This window comes from Perna viridis, chromosome 15, assembly GCF_037379345.1.
Source record: "Perna viridis isolate PV_CMFRI_1.1 ecotype Kerala chromosome 15, ASM3737934v1, whole genome shotgun sequence".
Lineage (NCBI taxonomy): Eukaryota > Metazoa > Mollusca > Bivalvia > Mytilida > Mytilidae > Perna > Perna viridis.
In genome coordinates, this window is record NC_142459.1 from 4,649,903 (window position 1) to 4,672,590 (window position 22,688).

At 34.3% G+C, this 22,688-nt stretch overlaps 1 protein-coding gene across 3 annotated transcripts; it reads left to right on the plus strand.

The window, feature by feature from the left end:
* The first annotated feature begins 4,671 nt into the window (after positions 1 to 4,671).
* On the plus strand, positions 4,672 to 21,203 carry LOC148596648 (immunoglobulin superfamily member 10-like). 3 transcript variants are annotated; one of them, XM_088563326.1, is made up of 16 exons: positions 4,672 to 4,773; positions 5,512 to 5,559; positions 6,026 to 6,102; positions 7,101 to 7,169; positions 9,032 to 9,125; positions 10,064 to 10,236; positions 10,692 to 10,839; positions 11,965 to 12,086; positions 15,164 to 15,308; positions 15,831 to 15,997; positions 16,437 to 16,584; positions 17,315 to 17,457; positions 18,317 to 18,440; positions 19,334 to 19,452; positions 19,640 to 19,796; positions 21,121 to 21,203. In XM_088563326.1, exons 1-16 carry the CDS (start codon positions 4,758 to 4,760, stop codon positions 21,144 to 21,146), a joined length of 1,776 nt encoding a protein of 591 aa, XP_088419452.1. In that variant the 5' UTR covers positions 4,672 to 4,757; the 3' UTR covers positions 21,147 to 21,203. The 3 variants fall into 3 exon arrangements, with proteins under 3 accessions (XP_088419452.1, XP_088419450.1, XP_088419449.1); XM_088563324.1 differs by having other exon boundaries at positions 4,674 to 4,773; positions 18,314 to 18,440; positions 20,172 to 21,203; XM_088563323.1 differs by having other exon boundaries at positions 4,675 to 4,773; positions 18,314 to 18,440.
* Positions 21,204 to 22,688: the final 1,485 nt, after the last annotated feature.

Here is a 22,688-nt window from a genome sequence, read left to right on the forward strand (position 1 = left end):
ATTTTCACATGACACTATCCCAAGTGCCACCATACTCCAAGCAACCAAATGCTGATTTAATTTGGGCATAAAATTTTGGTTCAGCAATGAATGAACTGAGGTGCATAACTGGCGAAACCTAAAATCTGCAAATCCGAAAACTCGCCCCTAAACTTAAGATTTCATGGCTGACTTCCTGATGGGATTCACTACCTTCTGTCAGAAAAGCACATTTATTCCATAATTTAGCAAGGAAAATGGTCCCGAAATTTTTCAAAATCAAATTGATTCCCGGTGACTACCTCTTCAGCGGAAGCAACATGAAACGGAGGTCTGAGAACCCTTCCTCTGTAATTAACCAAATTTTCTTCAATTTTGTCATAAATAATCTCTTAAGGATCAAAATTCAAGTCTACTTCCCAATCAGGAACGACTAGATTAAATCTCTTGACTGGGCCTTTCTACAAAAAATAAAAACAAAATTTAGCTATTGCAGAGAAAAGACTTCAAACCTCCATTCCACGTGAAAAAATCCACTAAAGGATTAGACCCTTTTGCTATGAAAGTAAGAAAATATGCATTAATATGAAAGAAAACTGATTCGATTTGACAAAAAAAAAATTGGAACATAAAATACACAATTTATAACATATACAAATAACAGTCTATTCCCTCTTCATTTTCGGGCAGTTATTAACAAAGTATGTAGTTTCTTTACACACACACAAAAAAAAAAAACAAAAAACAAAAAAAAAAACATGCACCCCATGCACGCTGAAATCTAGGTCTGAAGCCTGGTCTGCGGGGTCCCATTAACGGAGGAAAACCTGGACCTTGATAACCTTGAACAAACGGCATCGGCGGATAAAAATAGGGTGAATTTCGCTGATCCGGTAAAACGTTTGCCTCTGGATTACCTTTGGTCTCTTTACTGCCGATAAAACTACAGGTCTACACACCGACAAATCAACCTGAAAAATGCGCACTTCCGTACTAATTCTAGTAATTAACATACTCTAAAATATATTATCAAGATGTCCTAGCTACAAAAATCAATATCAAATCTAAACAAAATTTTGAAATGCCCTCAAACCAAGATCAATAGTACTAACCGTTGCAAACATAAACAAGAAATGACTGAAAAGGTGAATATAAGTTACCACAATTGTCCAAAAACAAGACCAAACGTGTACCTATGATTACATATATCGAGTGCACCCTGTCCCTATCAAGACAAAATTGAACTGATATTTGATATCGATTAAATCCAAACAATCCACAGGGCATCGTAAATTATTCAACAGAGCACAAAATAAAACTACCGAGTTGAATAAAATAATAAATATAGTTATTACCGTATAAATTCTGAAAAAATTAATAGTGTATCTAAATAAACCTCATCAGAGTTCATGTTTTTACTTGTTTTACTTTACCGAATCAAAATAAAATTTTCTTATCTTATCTTACCTTATCTTATCTTATCTTACCTAATTTTATCTTATCTTATCTTATCTTAAATAACCATTTAAAGAAGAGAGCGAAGGAAAACATTTACAGTCCAAATAAATCTCTCCAGTAAACTAAATCAAAATCCAACTATTTCAACCAACCCTCCTCGGGCTTAAAACATATAAAACCAACCCTCCTCGGGCTAAAAAACATATAAAATCAACCCTCCTCGGGATAAAAAACATATAAAACCAACCTTCCTCGGGCTTAAAAACATAAAACCAACCCTCCTCGGGCTCAAAAACATATAAACCAACCCTCCTCGGGCTAAAAAACATAAAACCAACCCTCCTCGGGCTCAAAAACATATAAACCAACCCTCCTCGGGCTAAAAAACATAAAACCAACCCTCCTCGGGCTCATAAACATATAAAACCAACCCTCCTCGGACTAAAAAACATATAAAATCAACCCTCCTCCGGCTAAAAAACATATAAAACCAATCCTCCTCGGACTAAAAAACATATAAAATCAACCCTCCTCGGGCTAAAAAACATATAAAACCAACTCTCCTCGGGCTAAAAAAACATATAAAAACAACCTTCCTCGGGCTTAAAAACATAAAACCAACCCTCCTCGGGCTCAAAAACATATAAACCAACCCTCCTCGGGCTAAAAAACATAAAACCAACCCTCCTCGGGCTCATAAACATATAAAACCAACCCTCCTCGGACTAAAAAACATATAAAATCAATCCTCCTCCGGCTAAAAAACATATAAAACCAATCCTCCTCGGACTAAAAAACATATAAAATCAACCCTCCTCGGGCTAAAAAACATATAAAACCAACTCTCCTCGGGCTAAAAAAACATATAAAAACAACCTTCCTCGGGCTTAAAAACATAAAACCAACCCTCCTCGGGCTCAAAAACATATAAACCAACCCTCCTCGGGCTAAAAAACATAAAACCAACCCTCCTCGGGCTCATAAACATATAAAACCAACCCTCCTCGGACTAAAAAACATATAAAATCAACCCTCCTCGGGCTAAAAAACATATAAAACCAATCCTCCTCGGACTAAAAAACATATAAAATCAACCCTCCTCGGGCTAAAAAACATATAAAACCAACTCTCCTCGGGCTAAAAAACATGTAAAACCAACCTTCCTCGGGCTAAAAAACATATAAAATCAACCTTCCTCGGGCTAAAAAACATAAAATCAACCCTCCTCGGGCTAAAAAACATATAAAACCAACCTTCCTCGGGCTAAAAAACATATAAAATCAACCCTCCTCGTGCTTAAAAACATAAAACCAACCCTCCTCGGGCTAAAAACATATAAAACCAACCCTCCTCGGGCTCAAAAACATGTAAAACCAAATGAAATATTAACGAAAAAAGTAACCCTACTCAAGGTAAAATATACAATAACGAAAAACTAACCCTCCTCGGGTTAAAGCATAAAAATATTGAAGCACTAACCCTCCTCGGGTTAAAATATACACTAACGAAATACTGACCCTCCTCGGATTAATGCATAGAAATTAATGAAACACTGACCCTCCTCGGGTTGAAAAAATAAGACAGGAAACAACCCTCTTCAGAGTTTAAACAATTAAACAAATTGCAAAATAACCCTCCTCGGGTTATACTCAAACCAAATAAACAGAAGAAATAAAATAACTTACCTTAATATTAAGCGACACGAATTAAAATTCATGAAATGAAGTCCACGTGTGGCGCGAAAACTCTATAATGAAGAGAGGACAGATAAGACGGTCTGTCCTCGTGGAAAGTAGTTCGAGAATAAATGTGTTTAATCATTTCGTTACTTCTCGCATAATGTCGCTTAGGATAGAATGAGATGCTATGGATTCCACAAACATGTCAAATTTCAGTTGGTCTTAGTAATAAAAAAAATAATTAACTGAATGGTGTGTTTCTTCTATAGCTGAGTATACAAAGTGTTTTTGTATTGTATTGATAGAGAGACGAATCAAAATACAAAGAAGACAAAGTGATAAACTAAACAACAAAAACAACAAACCTACAAAAATAAATTGATCCCATTGTTATTTGGCATATGAGGAGTAATATCTCACAAAGGTGGATTTTGATACGTATACGTTCCTAAATTGAATGAGAATATGTTGAAATATTAAAAACTTGAGAAGCAACACGCAAACGGATTAAGTTGGCAAAACAGGGGGTGGATCCAGACACTTTGAATAAGAAGGGTGCCAACCGGTGTTCCTCAGAAAAAGGAGGTACCAGGACATTATTTTCCACTTTCTGTCAATTTTACACACGAAAATGACGAAATTTGTAATAAAAAGAGGGAGTGCCAACCTCTGCGCTCCCTCTGGATCGGCCATTGCAAGAACACCTGTCCTTTTATTTAGGAGAGAATTTCAAGAATTTCTCAAAATTTTGTCGTATGCTAGATGCTCGAAGACCTTTGACTCTCTTACTTCAAATCCTGGGCCAGTCCATTTCTCAGCTTATCACAATCAGAAGCTTAGCATGATGTACACACTATCATAGTAGAGCCAAATTTACTCCCCTATTTTTGGTATTCTCCAGTATTTATAAGTCGTTTTTGTCTTCTTTAGGTCCTTTATAAGGCCAAGTAAACTTAATGATAGATTCTCATCCAATATTCACAAAATATGGGGCGGGTGGGAGGATTTTACTTTTTAGTTCTTACTAGATATTTTCTAGTGTTATTGTAGCTATTTGAATTATAGAAATGTAATTATATTGATTGTTTGATTATAGAAAGACTACTCCTTAATAAGAATACAGAATTTACTAAACACTCTAGCAGCCTTATCTCTTGACATGGAAACCAAATCTGTGTTGATAAATACAATGTACCACATTTGTATTGACAAACACGAAATTTATTCTACTTTTTTGAAAATGATATATACCAGTAACGTAATCGAATTCCAGTCAGCAATTACCTTACCGGTGCAACTAGTCCATTCCCCTAATTTTGCGTGAATAGTCCGAGTTGCTTATTAATTTTACTTCGTTTTTTATACTCCAAATAGTTCCTTATGATTTTGTTTTCGCTCTTTCGTTTTCCATCGCATTATTATTTTCGGAATTTCGCTTGTTTATCATTGATTTCCATGATAACGGGATGTATCTAGTTGATTAATATCCAATTAGGCCCAATGGTTGTGTAACACTTATTTAAAAAGTTGGTCTTGACATTAGTATTTATGGGCGATAGCTCTATATTTAACAATGTTATCTTCTGAAGATTGTATAATGGTATACCTTGAACTTATCTGAGTACGAAGAATCAATCAGAAATGATCAAAATGAAAGGTAAATATGATTATAATAAGTATTGGCGTACTATAATATTGTGTGTAGGGTGGGTAAATTCCCGTCTAGCATTCCAAATCTTTGTCTTCAAATTAATAAGTATGATTAATACGCGGATCCAGCGCGTGTCTTGTTTTCTCTAAATGGTTAGAGTAATCAAGAGAACCAAGATTCTCGCAGAAATCTAAAGAATCCTAGCCAAGGACAAAGACCAGACATGAAAAACACAACAAAGAACATAAAATAACAAAAAAAGACATACAAAGTAACTAACCGCTAAAAACTGGGAGCATGGACCAGGTGCACCGGTAGGGGAAGTGTCCTCTGCTTATCTAGAAACACCCGCTAGGTTGCTCATACAAAGTCAAGTCCACGGTAGACGAAAGAGGAAAGGAAAACTATGATACAATAAACAAATCAGTTTTCATGCATGGTGCAGATATCTTTGACAATGCTGTAAGGATTTGAAACTTAACAATTAATTATTGACTCGTTTGAAACATGAAGTATCACATGTCTTGCAAAGTACCCGATTTATTTAAACATTTTGAAAAGGAGGGGTGCCAGCCGAGGTTCCTCAGAAAAAGGGGGTGCTAGGACATTATTTGCAATTTTTTGTCATACACATGAAAACGACAAATTTTCCAATGACTGATTACCCATGATTCCATTTTTTGTTGGATTTACAAACCTGTCTCTATATATGTAGCTTTTACTCCGGTATTGTTTACTTTTAAGGTTTGCTTCACATCCTCGCCTTCCTTTGTTTCCTGGCGACTGTAAATGGTAAGTTGTACCGGTATCATACAGTACACATTTCATTTGTTTTTTATTTTATTGTGGACAACATACAGGAATTTGCAATATTGTATGCTGGGTAATTTTGTATTTACACTGCCTTCGACTTAATAGACAAAAAAATAATAACAACAAAACAACAACAACAACAAACAAACAAAAAACCAAACAATGAGATGTTCAAAGATGTTAGAAGTAGCAGACCAAACCAATGACTATATTTTTTGTTGTTGTTGCGCACCGACGCCATCCGTCGACTATAAAGTAGTGTTGTCATGGGGATTTTTTCCGACGCCAAGCTACATCTATGGAGTTTTGTGTTGCCATGAACTTCAACTTCATAAATATTAAAAACAATTCTGAAGTTTTACATTTTTTTACGTGTAAAATGAACAATAGACTGATTTCTATGTACATTTATATCAAGCTATCATATTTTGTAAATGCATTGTAGGGTTGACATGTGGGAGTTGTCCTGACGTACTTTCCCCGAAACACTGCATACGAACAGCCACCTGCAGCCCTGATGATGTAGGTAACACTTTCTAAAATAAAATCACATTAAATCGTGATGTAGGTAATACTAAAAAAATACAAGCGAAAACAAAAACAGAAACAAACAAACAAACAAACAAAAAACCAAGCAAAACAAAAAACAAAACAAAAAAACAAAAACAAACAATCAAACAAAAAGACCCCAAAATAGAACAGTCACTTGCAGTCCTGATTATGTAAGTAATACGTCCTTAAATACAGTCACCTGCAGTGCTGGGATGATGCTAATAATACTCTCAAAAGTATAATCATCTGTAGTCCTGATAACGCAAGTTGAATATCCTAAAATACAGTCCCTTGCAGTCTTAATGATGTAAATTATATTTATATAATCTCTTAAATGCCTGTAGTCATGATAATGTTAGTTAATCTCCATGAAAATGCAGCTAACTGTATTTATGATAAGGTAAACTTTACATCATTCTCCACGCAAAACCAATATCATGTAGGTTATTTTCCACACAATACAGCCACCTGTAGTAATAGGCCCAGTTTTATACAGAATCTTTATTTAACGATTTCCTAAAATCCTTACTCAATTGAAATTTGGACCAATCTACAGACCCTGGTCCTGTAAATTGTATACCATGTAACTCTATTATTAAAAGACATTGGAATTGCAGCAGAAGAGAACACAATTTGTAATGTATATAAATTTACACAATATTTTACCCTACCGGTGCACCTGGTCCATGCTCCTAGTTTTTAGTTGGGCCCGAGTTGCTCATTTGCTTTTGTTATTTTGTATGTATTATTTTAGTTACTTTATGTTCTTTGTTGTGTATGTCTGTTTTCCATGTGTGGTCTTTGTCCCTGGATTACATTCTTTTGACTACTGCTAGAATCTTGGTTCCCTTGATTATTCTTTGAAAAGGGATAAGATTGACAAGAGCGTGAAAGTTTAATTATCATACAGCACCCACAAGAGCAATCATCTAACGATTACTATTGACACTAAAATTATTTTTTAACAGATGTGTATGGTACAGGAAAAAATGATGGGTGGACAACGAAGGTTCACGTTAGAATGTCATTCTAAACGCGTAAGTGAAATAAAGTTCAGTTAGAGTGTAAGTTCTACAAGCTTCATGTAAAAGCGTCGATCTAAATGTGTAAGTTAAATAAAATGAATGTTGGAATGTCATTCTAAGATAGAGAAGATTCATGTTGTCATTCTGAACTTTCAGAAAAGATTCATGTTGGAATGTTATTCTAAACGTGTAAGATAGATTAGAACTATAAAGGAATCAACAAAGACATCAAGTTTCGAGTGTGATCATGTGACAATTAATTAATTTAATCATAGTTGAAAAAAGTGTAATTGTTTAAATTTGGTCAACTGGCTTAGTCTTAAATGTAAATCATATCCTTATCAGAGATATATAAAGCTAATCTATATATTGGAATAGAAACTCATTTCTATAGGGTGACATTTTCTCACAAGATTTTCTATAGGGTGACAATTTCTCACAAGATAAAGATACTTATTGGATACGCGAAAAGTAAACCAACCACAAAGTAACCATTTATGCTTGAATTGGTCGCATACACAGCCGAAAGTGCAACGCATGATTATGAATCCCATATGAATCGAGTATGATATGATTATAATATGTTCAGTTTACATGTGAATGTCACATGATTATCATATGATAATTATATGGTTAACAAAAACATATTACTGTCATTTGTTTACAAACCAAAATTGAGAATCAGACAACAGAAGGCAAATATGTCATTCAACACACTTAACAAAGTATGGAAGAACAAAGAATACCACCATAAAGACAAACAACATCAATGTCTTATCTATTATTCCCTACGGGTTCGGATGCTGTAGGATCACTTAAAAAGATAGCCAGACTCGCAGAATTTTACACCAAATGCCTAAGGCAGATGTGCAAAGTCTCTGTGTAAGAGGACGAAGTTGTTGGCATTTCGAAGAATAATTATGTCTTCTACACTTTTACATTAAATGGGGCTTATTTTGTTCATAAGTTTAAAAAAAAACTGTGTGTGGTGAGCTATGAATATTTGTTTGTTTAAGGTACGAAACTAGTAAGTAGTACTCCGTAGTACTGGTTGCCAACCAGGATTTTACTATTCACACTAAAGCTATCCATTTAGTTTACATGCTCTGGTTAATTTTAACTTCGATTCCGTCAGACTGAAATCAGGCTCTCAGTGCTTCTGAAATCAAAAGTTATATTCGTATTGATTACTAGTTTGAGGACTTCTTCGACTATGATAAAACATCATAAAGCAAATTAAGCAAAAGGGATAAAAATGATTTAGGCATATGAATAAATCAGATGGTTAACAACATCACGGGTAGTGCAAAATGGACTCCAGCTGATGCATGGCAAACGTAAAAAAGGAAGACCCAAACAAACCTGGCAATGACACATGACCAGCGAGTTAAATAGTATGGGAAAGAGCTGGGTGACACAGAGACGGAGATGCTTCGAGATCCTTGCATGGTTACAGCCTTATACGTCTCTAGGCGGAAAGAGGACAAGTAAATAATTACTGTAAAAGTACTTTTATTTGTGTGTACTAATTATCGTGGTTAAGGGGAAAATGATCAGTTAGTGGAATCTTGAATTCATGGATTTGACCACTCTGTCATACAAATGAATGGAATATTTTCTTTTCGTTGGGAACCCAATTTCGAAGTTGATCAAACCCACGAAATCCACAAAAATTGGTACTCCACGAATAAGAATACTTTCACAGTAATAACCCCCTAAAAAATTCTGACAACAGGTCTGTATTGTATTGACTACAAAACCAATCACAAAAGAAAAAGAAAGAAGTGAATAGCACGCACATTTATATGATTTGATTTTTATGCTTCATTCTTGAATGGTGTGTAAATGATAATCTTCTAATCATTTTTTTTCAGGCGTGTACTGTGTTAAAAATGTACTCATTTGACAGCGCCGTGTGTCTTGAATGTTGTGAGACGGACAATTGTAATACAGATTTATGCGCTAGAAGTAAGTACTATGTAACCTCGTGGAGTTTTGTAACGCTAGACTTCCAATAGTTAGGGTTTTGGAACAGCGTAATGCTGCTGCAAGATTAGTCATCACTACAAAAATTTTATGGTGGTCATCATGAACTCGTGGATCATTATTGTGTATCCACCTGCACAATAAGAATATTTTGATTCATCTTGTCAAAGTTTTCCTTCTTCGCAAACCCATGAAATAACATTTTTAGCAACTCGATATGTATTCTAAGAAAAGCAGAGGACGCTTACCCTACCGGTGCACCTGGTTCATGGTCTAAGTTTTTAGTGGATTCCGGGTTGCTCATTTACGTTCGTTTCTTTTTATGTGTTATTTTGGTTTTTTCATGTTTTTTTATTGTACATATTTTTTATTTTTTCTTGTCTAGTCGTTGTTTTAATTTTTATTATCATTCGAATTCCACGGCACAACAAACTTCATTTTATTTTAACTCACTGAAGAACATTTTTTTTGTCATTTTGTAATAGGAATGCACCAATTGCCGCGTTGTGATCCCCTTTTCAGGACCTGCAAATTCATACTTAAAACAGTCCCTGTAAACAGCATTTTATGAACGAATACGAATGAAATGCGGTACACGTTCAGCAATAGCTCTCCCCAGCGTGATAAAGTCACTTATCAAAAGCAAATTGCAATTTATTCCTATATTCGTACTTCTTGTCAGAGCTCTGAGCGTTTATTATTCCCCTATTTTTAAACTGACGTAAACAGTTCTTTTAAAGAACTTACCTTTGTATTGTTTTGGTCATTTTATGTTCTTTGTTATGTGTGTCTGTTTTGGTATTTACCCCTGGTATACATTCGTTTGATTTCTGCTAGAATCTTTGTTCCTTTTATTTCTCATTCATTTTCATTATATGTCTAGTCTCACTGTACTCAGCTATTTGTAACTTTAAAAATAGCCACAACTATTCCGACAACAACAGCAACGACGACAACCCCAAAACCAACCACTCAACCGCCGCCATATATAGAGACCAGTGTTCCGTCTGTAACAACCAGATGGGGTACAAAAATTTCCATTGCCTGTATTGGATATAATGTTGACTACATCACCGTCACCCAGGCAGTTCATGTAAGTAATACAGGGAGCTCTGTGACGTGTTAAGGACATAATATTGACTATATCACCGTCACCCAGGCAGTTCATGTAAGTATTATAGAGATCTCTGACGCGTAAAGGACATAATGTTGACAACATCACCGTCACTAAGGCAGGTCATGTAGGTATTACAGAGAGCTCTTTGATATGTAAACGACAAAATTTGCGCTACATCACCATTACCCCCGACAGTTCATAAGCATTACTTATATCAAGGAATATTCCAAATGATTGCCATGGGAACAAGAAAATCCTGTAGTTCTTATTAAAAAAAGCCAACTGTTTTCTTAATTTTACAAATTAGATGAAATATCTGTAGTAATAGGCTACTAATTTTATTGACTGACTTATCATATTGATAAACAAATAGTTTCCATGATATTCTCAATGATTGCTGTCATCCTCAATTAAAACATTGTACTTTGTAGCACCACAAAGTTGTATTGTATAACGGGCACACATCAAATGCTGTAGTTTCGGTCACACCAAAAGATGACATGACAGTTGTATGCGAGGGTTACAGACACGGACAGAAGCCAATCACCACCAGTACAATACCGATCAAAGTTACCGGAGGTATGTTTTAGGTAACTGGTGCAATACCGAACAAAATTACCATAGGTATGTTTTAGGTAACTAGTATCTCTGTACAGACGGCGGAAGCCCGTCAACACCAGTATAATATCGATCAAAATTACCGGAGGTATGTTTTAGGTAACTAGTATCTTTGACCGGACGGGGGAAGCCCGTCACCATCGGTACAATACCGAACAAAGTAACCGGAGGTATGTTTTAGGTAACTAGTATCTTTGGCAGGACGGGGGAAGCCCGTCACCATCGGTGCAATAACGAACAAAGTTACCGGAGGTATGTTTTAGGTAACTAGTATCTTTGACCGGACTGGAGAAGCCCGTCACCATCGGTGCAATACCGAAGAAAGTTACCGGAGGTATGTTTTAGGTAACTAGTATCTTTGACCAGACGAGGGAAGCTCGTCAACACCAATACAATACCAAACCAAGTTACCGGAGGTTACTGGCATTTTTGTACGGACGGCGGAATCTCGTTACCATCAGTACAATACCGAACAGTTACCAGAGGTATGTTTTATGTAACTGGTATCTTTGTACGGACGACGGAACCCCGTCAACACTAGTATAATATCGAAAAATTTACCTGAGGTATAAGGTAACTAGTATTTTGTTGATGGACGGAAGCCCATCAACTCCAGTGCAATACCGATCAAAGTTACGATTGGAATGTTTTAGGTAGCCGGTATGTGTACGAATTTATAACCAGACAACATCAGTGCGCTACAGATCAGTTTTAGGTAACCGTTATCATGTATGTGATTAAGTGGGTTGTGAGGAAAAAAACTGACCAAGTGGCAAATTGAGTATTGAATTTATTTTTCAGTGAAAATGTGGAATAGAAGGAATGTAATGATCTACAAAATACAAACAAAAGATTTATAGATATATTGATGTTCGAAATCAATTAACCGCACGATTATTCACTGAGAGTAGAATTAAGGAAGAGTTTGAAAAGTCTATTTAGTTTTTCTTATACGCGTGTTTGTAGCTTTAAAGCAATGCTTAAAATCGTCAAGTTTTTATTTACACCATATCAGAGTTAAAAAAACTTAAACAATAGCATGACATCCGGCAAAATTTGTATGTTAATGTACTATGATCCTTGCAGAGGCTCCACATTTTACTCAGAACAAACCTGTACCTATATCCATAACTGGTGGTCAGAACTACTCCCTAAATTGTCAACCTAAAGGTTACCCAACACCAGTGGTCACTTGGCACTATTCCAGAGTAATTATTTGTATATCGTGTTAGTAAAGCCAAATGGCAGAGTTGCTCCAATTGGAGTAAATAATACTAAAAACAATTCAAAAGAATATTTGTTGCAAAAAAGAGAAGATACTTTAATTGAATTCTTTATCTATGTTACACATAAAAGAAATATGAACATACTTTATTTCGTTGCATTAATTTCTAAATTGGAATATCTTTTAAAGATTGGGAATAAAGTGAATAGCCAAATTGAAGTACAATGGGAAACCGTTAATTAACTATGGAAGTATAATGGGAAACCATAAAGTAACTTTGGGAGTATAACGGAAAACCGGAAATTAACTATGGAAGTATAATAGGAAACCGTAGATTAACTATGGAAGTATAACTGGAAACCGTAAATTAACTATGGAAGTATAACTGGAAACCGTAAATTAACTATGGAAGTATAATGGGAAACCCTCAATTAACCACTACAAATGATAGATAATAACATTAACCAACAAAAATAAAGAAAATGATAACATTTGAAACATTTCTATACGTTGGAAGAGTAGTCAAGGGAACCAAGATTATAGCGGAAATCAAAAGAAAGTAATACAGGGACAAAAACCAGACATGGAAGAGTAATCAAGGAAACCAAGATTATAGCGGAAATCAAAAGAAAGTAATACAGGGACAAAAACCAGACATGGAAGAGTAATCAAGGAAACCAAGATTATAGCGGAAATCAAAAGAAAGTAATCCAAGGACAAAGACCAGACATGGAAAAACATACACACACTACAAAAAACATAAAATAACCAAAATGATAATTCAAGTTATAATTTCAATGCTGGATTCAACACCGATTAATGGCAAAGTTTATATTGCTGATAAAGAAATCAAGTACCAGTCCATATAAAATTCAGACACTGTCAATGGTAGAGTGATTTATGGTGTAGAAAAACCCACGGAAGAAAAATGGTTTTTCAGTCTACATATGCTATATGTTTACATAATGATAATCATTTCTGTATTCAGATCTGCACTTTTGAGAAAATCATACATTCATCTCACACTAAAATCAACCAAATGGAACCAAGTCAAGAACGATAACTCTTGCAAAGTGCTAATTTTATGTACAATCTATATAATATTTATCTCAAGAGTGCAACAACCAAATAAAGAACTAATACTGGTTATGTGATTAGTAACTCTTTCTGAACAAGAAATACAACTGATTTGGGTGAATTTTTGACATATATGAAACCTTCCGTCTGATTTTTAGACCCTTATACTTAACGTGAGTTTTTACATGCCATTAAGTTAGACCGTTAATTTATGATAAACACAATTGATTTATACCGTAAACGTTATGTTAACTACACATCCGATAATAATATGTCTTTCATGTGACTACCACGTGATAATAATTTGTTTTCTATAAGACTACCACGTGATAATAATATGTTTTTCATATGACTACCACGTCATAATAATATGTCTTTCATATGACTACCACATGATATTAAAGCAGCATTAGCTGTCATTTTCGTAAATTTTTGTTTCTGCTGAAATATACCTTAACTTTGAATTATTTCTACTAAATTGTACTTTTTCTATATAACTTCGTTTGATATCCACAAATAAAATACATTAAATACATAAAATAGGTGTCTATATATTTATTGTCTTGCAAGACAAAAATATCGACCTAGAGTTCGTATGCACGTGACTTCTTGTGACCTTAATCCGCGCATGTGCTGTAAGGGTCGTTTCTTTAAAAACAAATCTGATTGCAAAGCGAAAGTGGTTATTTACGGTAAGGAAGACCGACGGACTCAAGCCGTAAAAGAAAAAAGTTCGAATATAACGCAAGGATCCTTTTGAAATTTACCTATAGTGACATAATGTGGCTCATATATGGTCATTTTTTTATTCGAAAACGAATCACGAAGTAGATGAAATGAAATGAAAACAAGACACGTGCTTACCTGTGTATCCCTTATTGTTATTTTTTTACAAAGGTTAAAGTATTTTTAACCCAGGTGAATGTCCTGTCGGCAATCTTCGGAAGTAATGCCGAAAAATAATTAGATCAGAGCTATCGATCTTCTCTGGTTTAAAAAAAACGTTTTTTTTCACAATATTCTGAAGATATTGTCAACATTTATTGCGTCAATTGCATTACTAGTAACTTATTTCATAAAATCAGCAACATTCGGTAGAATCAAAAATGAACAAATTTGGCAGCTAATGCAGCTTTAATATGTTTTCATATGACTACCACGTGGTGATAATATGGTTTTAAAATGACTACCACAAGATAATAATTTTTTTTTCATATGACTACCACGTTATAATAATATATTTTCACATGACTACCACGCGATAATGAAATGATTTTCATATGACTACCACGAGTTAATAATATTTTTTTCATATGACTATCATGTCATAATAATATAATTTTCATATGACTACCACGTGATAATGATATGGTTTTTATATGACTACCACGTGGTAATAATATGGATTTCATATGACTACCACATGATAATAATCATATAATTATCTCATGATTTTGATTTGTTTTTCATTTGATTATCGCATGATATTGTTTTCATATGATTGTCTTATGGTAATTGTATGATTGCCATATGATCATCAAATGATTATCATAGTAACAAAGCAGCATATGCTTATCATGTGGCACTTTTTAGCTTTTGACAGTTGATTTGAATGTTATGGTATCTAAAGTCAATTTCAACTATAACTGCTTTAAGAGTAATCAAGCGAACCATGATTCTAGCGGAAATCAAAAGAATGAAATCCAGGGATAAAGATCAGACATAAACAACAAAGAACACAAATTAGCCAAAATAATTCATACAAAGTGACAAAAATAAATGAGCAATTCGGGCTCCACTTAAAACTGTGAGCATGGACCAGGTGCACCGGTAGGGTAAGCGCCCTATGCTTTTTTAGAAACACCCGCCCAGTTACTTTAAGATGGTAACTATAACATATCAAAGCCATTCATTCGAGTTATGGTAACTATGATTAAAATTATTATATTGATAACCAATTTATGATAACTGTGATAGAATTAGATTCCAGGAGGACATGTCCAAGTAAAAGACTACGATATTAACATAATAAATATGAACGAAAAAATGTCGGGTCATTACCAGTGTACAGCACACAACTTGTTTGGAACAGCAACCATCACCTATGTCATCAGTTATACACAACCAGGTAGATATAGGGGTAGTATAATTGAATATGTTACTGATTTAGTAGGCTTCTGACAACCACCTTTATTGATGTCTGGGATAATATTACTTGATCATGTTGATATGTATCTTGTTGAGTCGACAGCTGACAAACCCGTAATCGTATATTTTTAACATTGAAAAACTGTTTTGTTTTATGATTTCATGATAGTATACATCGGAAGATACATTCATTAGATATAACTGGGAAGGTTTTAGAAGCTTGTGTTAATCACACTACTGTAGACAGTTAATAGCATTTGATTCAAAAGTGAAATGCTACTTTGAGTTCTGTTGTCGATGTGATTCTCACATGGATATTTTAAACCAAATTATATATATCATGTAATTTCAAACAAGTCGTACATAATTATACTGTTTTCTGTGATTGAGGAGATGTATACAAATATAATTGATGGTTAATTCATGCTGAAAGAGTGTTCATTAGAAATACAAACGCGAAATATTATATAAATTTCATTTTGAATTACAACCCATTTTAAAGCAACAACTCCGCCCCCTACAACACAACCTACACAACCCCTTGCTTTGCCTCCAGTAATTACCTTACCCAGTGTAAAAGTTATAGAAGAAGGAGAACCTGCAACTGTGATAAAATGTGATGCCACCGGAAGTCCGCTACCAAAGATCACGTGGACACCTCTTCTATTGGTAATGAATTTCTTCAACAGAAAAAAAAAATATGGTTAAATACAATTAAACGCTAAGAATATTCATTATGTTTGAATATCAAATCAAAGCCTGCTCTCTAATGCAGGCTACAAAAACCGAAAATGGAAAAACACTGAATTCCAAAACAAAAATTTGGACATTATATACATATATCAAATAACACCCTGTATACTATTAAGTCAATGCATTGATGAATATTACAAGACTGCACTGACTTATTGAATGTCCGCGAATCGTTTTATGGTGCCAAACCTTATTCAATTTGAATTGTGTCAGATTTTGAACAATGGATGCGATTGGTGTTATTGTTCCCTGTATGAAACCTCTTCAGTAATCTCAAATTTAAGTATCAATATTAGTAACTTTTTGACGAACATAAAATATGGTATGTATTATCATCATTAATATTTGACTTTAGGGCAGTTTTCCAGCAAATGTTCAAGTTTTATCCAAATATTTGGTGATAAAGAATGCTGGGGTATATGACAACACGTTCTTCATGTGTAAGGCTGAGAACTCTGCCGGACAGGATATAAAGGTCATACATATTATCGTTAATCATAAAGGTATGATTTTAAAGCATTATATTGCAGTGTTGTTAGTCATTACATTTGAACCTTATGTAAAACGTTTTTCATTTGATTTTCTTCAGTTTAAGTTGGAAATTTTGGTTCTCCTCTCGTCCATTGCTATTCACCCCTGTTGAAAGCCGTATGGCAGGAGAATGTGGGTTTCCCCCGGACTTTTCTCATCCTGTTTTATCTGTGATTTAATCGTATTTGGTTAATTATACATATGTATGGTTAACTAAGCCAAATCGCCATTTTAACACGTTTTCCGATCGGATAAACAATGTTTATCATGCACCACATTAACATAATGACGTCACAAGCCTTATTTTGATTATTTACTCGACAATATTTGATAGAAATAAAACAAATGAGAAATATCTATAGTATTCTTTCTACTAACGTTGAACACTTGGAAACGTTTGATTTGGTGTGCACATCAGGTTTAATTATTCATAGACAAAAATCAAAGTCACCCCTGAAACAAATGAAAAAACGCAAACTCAATCAAAACGTATAGAATAAAAAAAGAGACCTCATTGGTTCGTTTTCTCTACGTTTCTAAAGTTACAATTAAAAAAAAGAGTTTCGAATACGCCAATATCAAGTAAATTGCATTGAGTAAATAGATGTAAAAACATCATCTTCTTAGTATTCTTAGTAATGCAGTTTTTAACTCATTTGAATGGATACTTCACTGATTATAAAATCATTTCTGCCATTTTAGTAAAGCCGACAACTGCTCGTCCCCATGTGAAACCGTCAATTAATGCTCCCCAAGTAATGGAAGTGACGTATGGAACACCTGTTACCCTTACGTGTAATGCCACTGGTTTTCCAGAACCGTCTATTACTTGGCATGTTAAACATGTAAGTTTTTACAAGGATTCAATTATTTTTTTTCATAGTGGAAAGGATTTGGAGTCTTGCGCTTTCTTGTTACCTCGCTTAGCGAAATCTACACGCGATTTACGAGAGTATGTTGATACATATTGGTTAATAAACTCAAAATGGATAAAGCTATTATTAAAATTTTAGATTTATAGTACTTTTCGTAATCTTAAGGACAACCCTTAGAAAAAAAATAAAATTATGGAGGAACGATGGTTGAAGAGGCGTGGAACGGGGATTTAAAATACAGGGTAAAATGAAAGGGGTCGGGAACCGATGGCCAGGAGGGTGGTCTACGAGTAGGGAAAGGGGGATGAAGTACCCCTTGTCCATCCCCTCATTGATTGTAAGAGTTGATCCATCTATTAAACCTATAGTTTTGGCTTATTTTGTTGTCAAATAAAGGACGATAAATGGATAGGAAAAAAAATTACAAAACTTAGGATTTTGTCTTTCTCAATTTGCAAATAAAAAAACTGACAGAATAGCAATATCAGAATTGAAAAAAATAGGTGAAAAGACAATATTTGCCATATTGAGCTAAAATTTGAGTAAAAATACGCTGAAAATTAACATTACAAGAACAAAAAACTGTGTCAAAAACGTCATTTTCCAACTTCCTATTGTAAAGGTTTTGAGCAAATCCAGTGATGCGGAGATCAAACAATGGTCTTTTCATATAGATTAAGCATCATTGAGTGAAATCATATTGCCAGATAGGTGGATTTTCATTTTTTTCCCATTTTGTCTGATTCTTACAAAGAACTTTCACTTTAGTACTGTAAAAGTTTGTGATCTAGTGTAACATCAATCAAACTAATGTTATACGTAACAGAAGACTATCCGACACAACTCATTAGTGATAAATAATGCAACGCTGAGTGACGATGGCTTGTATGTGTGTATTGCTACGAATGATGCTGGGCATGTCCAAACCAATACAATATTGTCTGTTTCTGGAGGTAAGTACACATTTAGACATCTTGAACGTTACGATTGATTGATTATTGGGGTTTAATGCCGGAGCAGCAATATTTCAGCTATTTTTAGGCGATGAACATAAAAGGGATGATAAAATGAACATGAAATAATGATGATGATTATAGCCTGACAACCCCAGCATGTAACACGCCAGGGGTTCCCCATTCCACCACATGGGGCACAAACCCAGTTGCTCTGTGGGCAGAGCTCTTAGGTGTTTCTGAGCACTATTTAGTCGCCTTCTACGACAAGCTTAGGGCTGCTGCAGGCCTATTCTTTTGACACCGGGACCTGCACGGGGCTTGAACGTTACGAACCATGTACTGTAAACGTATTAATTTAGCGTATTAATTTAATTTGTAATGTGAACATATTTCCTGGATCAAACTTCAAACGGGTTCAATTGATGATTAGCCTTCTAAAGTGTTAAAATAAATTACACGGTTACTTTTTTTCTTGCTTTCTGTCCACCGCGAAAATAGCAAAAATTACTACTCAGCGAAAATTAAAACGTTTACAGTATACCATACTTTAATACCGTCGAATAAAAAATTACAGCATCGTTTGTTATTCAGAGTATTTTAGAATGATAAACTTTGGCCAGGTATTTCTGGAGGTAGCTAAGTGCATGTTTGTATGAGTCAAGCAATTCAAGCGTCATGAATTGTATATGTGTAAATGTATAATCAAATGTCAATGCCCTTTAGTAAGTCGATAGATAACAATTGCAGCATCGCGGCCGTTGAAAACTTCATGTATGCAAGTACTTTGGTAAGCATTGTTGTTATTGCATTAAAAGGTGAAAACAAATATGCTTGCGTCGACCTTTTAGGCAGTTTACTTTTCATTTATAAAAGGCTTTGTTATATTTCAGTTTCGCCCACTATAACACAAGCTCCAACATCGAAGTTGGAAGACACTGGTGCTTCAGAAATATTTACCTGTAAAGCCACAGGTGTTCCTAAACCTACAATTACATGGTCTTACTTATCGGTGAGTATTTACTCTTTGCTTGTGAATTTAATCAATTGACACTATGTTTTGTATGATTTTGAACGTCACCATTTTGATGCCTTGATATGACACAACCAAAACGCGTATATTTTAAATATTAAAATTTCTGGGCATGAATTATTAGTACAAATTGCATGAAAGAAATATTCTGATTTCGTTCATTTAGTTTTTACATGCCAGTACACAAATGCCAGCGCACGTAAAAAGCCCGGATGGTACGCAAATTAGATTAACAAGCATACACGATTCTGGAACATTGACTTGCACTGCACAGAACCCATATGGTACAGTTACTGCGCATGCTAATATATTGATGGCGTCCCGTAAGTAATCTTCCTTTGGACGAAAACAATTTTTCTTACTTTGGTTAGGCATTTAATAACAAGTTTCTTATTTGATCGCTGAATATCTATATTTTCTAACATTATATAACATAATTCAAATTATAACGGTTTGTTCTATTTCTCCTTTCCCGTTTCATCTCTTGTGTAAGTTTGAATGACATCCTATACACCTATATACATGGTGTACGATTTGTTATTACAAAGACAAACGGGATAACCTATTACAGCGAGTAAAATAGTTAACTTCAGGGGATAAAGTTGGTCTTCACTCAAATAAATGACAATTGCCTGATGAACTGCTAACGTATTAAACCAACAAAAAAAATGGACAAGGTGATTTATACTTTATGTCAGACACCGGACAATGGACAAGGTGATTTAGACTTTCTGTCAGACACTGAACAATGGACAAGGTGATTTAGACTTTCTGTCAGACACCGGACAACGGACAAGGTGATTTAGACTTTCTGTCAGACACCGAACAATGGACAAGGTGATTTACATTTTCTGTCAGATAAACATTTAAAAAATAACATATGAAAGGTTAAATCTCTTTGCCAAATATCCGATTAACTACCAAAAATATTTTATCATTCAGTCGAAAGAAGACCAATTCCATCCCCGAAATCGATTGTCTTACTAGCTATTAAATTATTTTAATTGAATGTTTGACTATTTCTGTTGTCATGCAATCATCATAATTTTGTTCAATTCTTAACAAGCTTTAAAAGATAAACGATGTATCAACATGCAGTATAAATAAAAAAAACGAGACTAATGTGATCATGTAGTGTTAACGCTTTATATAATTAGTGACTTTATTGTTATGGTAGCGCTACCTCGACTGTTTTAATCCCCGTTTAAGAGGAGGTCCTTGCAATAACCAGGCGGTGAGTGACAAATTTTGTTTTAAAAAAAAATCACCCATGTCCTAGCACAAATGCATCCTTACTCCAACTTATTTGGGTTTTTGATGAACTTCAACGATTAAAGAGAAATGAACTACATAAAAAGCATTGAAATTAAAAAAGGGAGATAATTTTATTTGAGCACAATTTGGTTTGGTGTTAGCGAATTTTAAAGTCAATTTCTGAGCCATCCATTGTTGATTTGAAACAATCTTTGTACCTTTTGACATGCATACAATATATACATTACACTGAACCAGAAGGTCCAGTGGGATAAAATTTACCGTGTCACTTATAATCCGTCTGATTTTTACATGGACATACTCTTAATTTATAACATCAAGTCTTGTTTTACCTGTTTTGCTCATGTTGTCTACACTGGATTTGTTTTGCAGCTAATAATATTGGACTTGGTAGATGAGTTTTCTGACACGGATTGGTCCGGGGGAAGAATAAAAACCATAAAAAATAAAAATAATGTTTTTTTCTCTTATTTAAGAACGACTGTTCATGTGTATGTATAATGTAAATAATCCTTATGGACTGTTGTTTAATTTTATGTTTGCTGTTTATACGATCAAGTACTTCTCTGTCTAAGAATCAGGCAAACTGTATATTAGGTGTGGCACGTGAAGAAGGAACATACAAAGATGTTATTGCATAATCCAAGTATGTATACCTCAAAACCTCCTGACTATTAAAAGTGTTTGTAAAGTTTGCCTATTAATGATATTGATAGGTCAAATTTAGTTGAAATGAACTATGAAAAAATGTTGGGAAAAATTGTCCTGTTCTTTTTCTCTATATAAGCAATCAAAGAATATCTACATCACATATGCTTCGGGATGAATTTATTTTGCTTTTCGGTTGTTTGTTTAGATGTTTTTGATATATTTGAGGTAAAAAAGACCAAATTTAGAAAAAAAATGATCTGACACACAATGCATGATTCTTACACAATATTGTACTCAAATAAGCACATTTCGAAACTGTATTGAATGTATGAATGCATTATAATCGATCGAAATGATAATGAAATGGTTAAAATCGTTTCGTCATAATATATCCTTCGACCTTTTGGATTCATTGGATGTTATTGAATTTTGACTTGTCTATACTAAGAAGGTAAATATCTGTTTATCGATTAAACCCTCTTTTGTATTATACAATTACACTGGACACGAGTTAAGTGTGTAAGCTCATAGAAGCATCCGCCAACTGGGAATAATATAATCCCATTCAGAAGCAGCAATAATCTGACTCCAAGTTATTCATTGGTTAACCAATCTTATATTCCGCTTGCTTTGTAGATAACTTGTTACTCCCATTTCTAAGGTCTTATCAAAGATTCAGATTGGAATAGAACCAATAACCTCCAACACTCATGTTTGAGCGTATTGGAGTACCCTCAGATTACATATATGTAAAGTTTACCCTGTGTCACGCACTTTAAGTGTAAAATTTAACCTGTGTCACGTAATTTAAGGGTAAAATTTACCCTGTGTCACCTAATTTAAGTGTAAAATTTAACCTGTGTAACGTAATTTAATATTATTTCGCCTACCCCGGACATGATTTTTTATGAGCAGCTCAGTGGGTATTTCTAGAAAAGTTAAGGACGCTCATCCTACCGGCGCACCTGGTCCATGCTCCAAGTTTTAGTGGAGTCCGAGTAGACCATTTACTTGTGATGTTTTTTACGTATTATTTTGGTTATTTTATGTTCTTTGTTGTGTTTGTCTGTTTTCCTTGTCTGGTCTTCGTCACTGGATAACATTTTTTGATTTCCACTAGATTCTTGGTTCCCTTGATTACTTTTTAAAAAATATTTTGTCAATAAAGGTATAAACTTTTATACGATAAGATATTACCTTTAAAAATACTTAAGTAGTAGGTCTTTTTCAATTATTTTTTTTCAACGCTGAGTGAAACAACAACTGGCGGTAGTATGTGAATATAACTC

What these genes read in the sequence shown, in the direction of transcription:
- LOC148596648 (XM_088563323.1), top strand. An exon ending in TAGAATGTCATTCTAAACGC is followed by an intron (nt 7,170 to 9,031) that starts GTAAGTGAAATA and finishes ATTTTTTTTCAG; the next exon opens with GCGTGTACTGTGTTAAAAAT. An exon ending in CATCAGTTATACACAACCAG is followed by an intron (nt 15,309 to 15,830) that starts GTAGATATAGGG and finishes CCCATTTTAAAG; the next exon opens with CAACAACTCCGCCCCCTACA.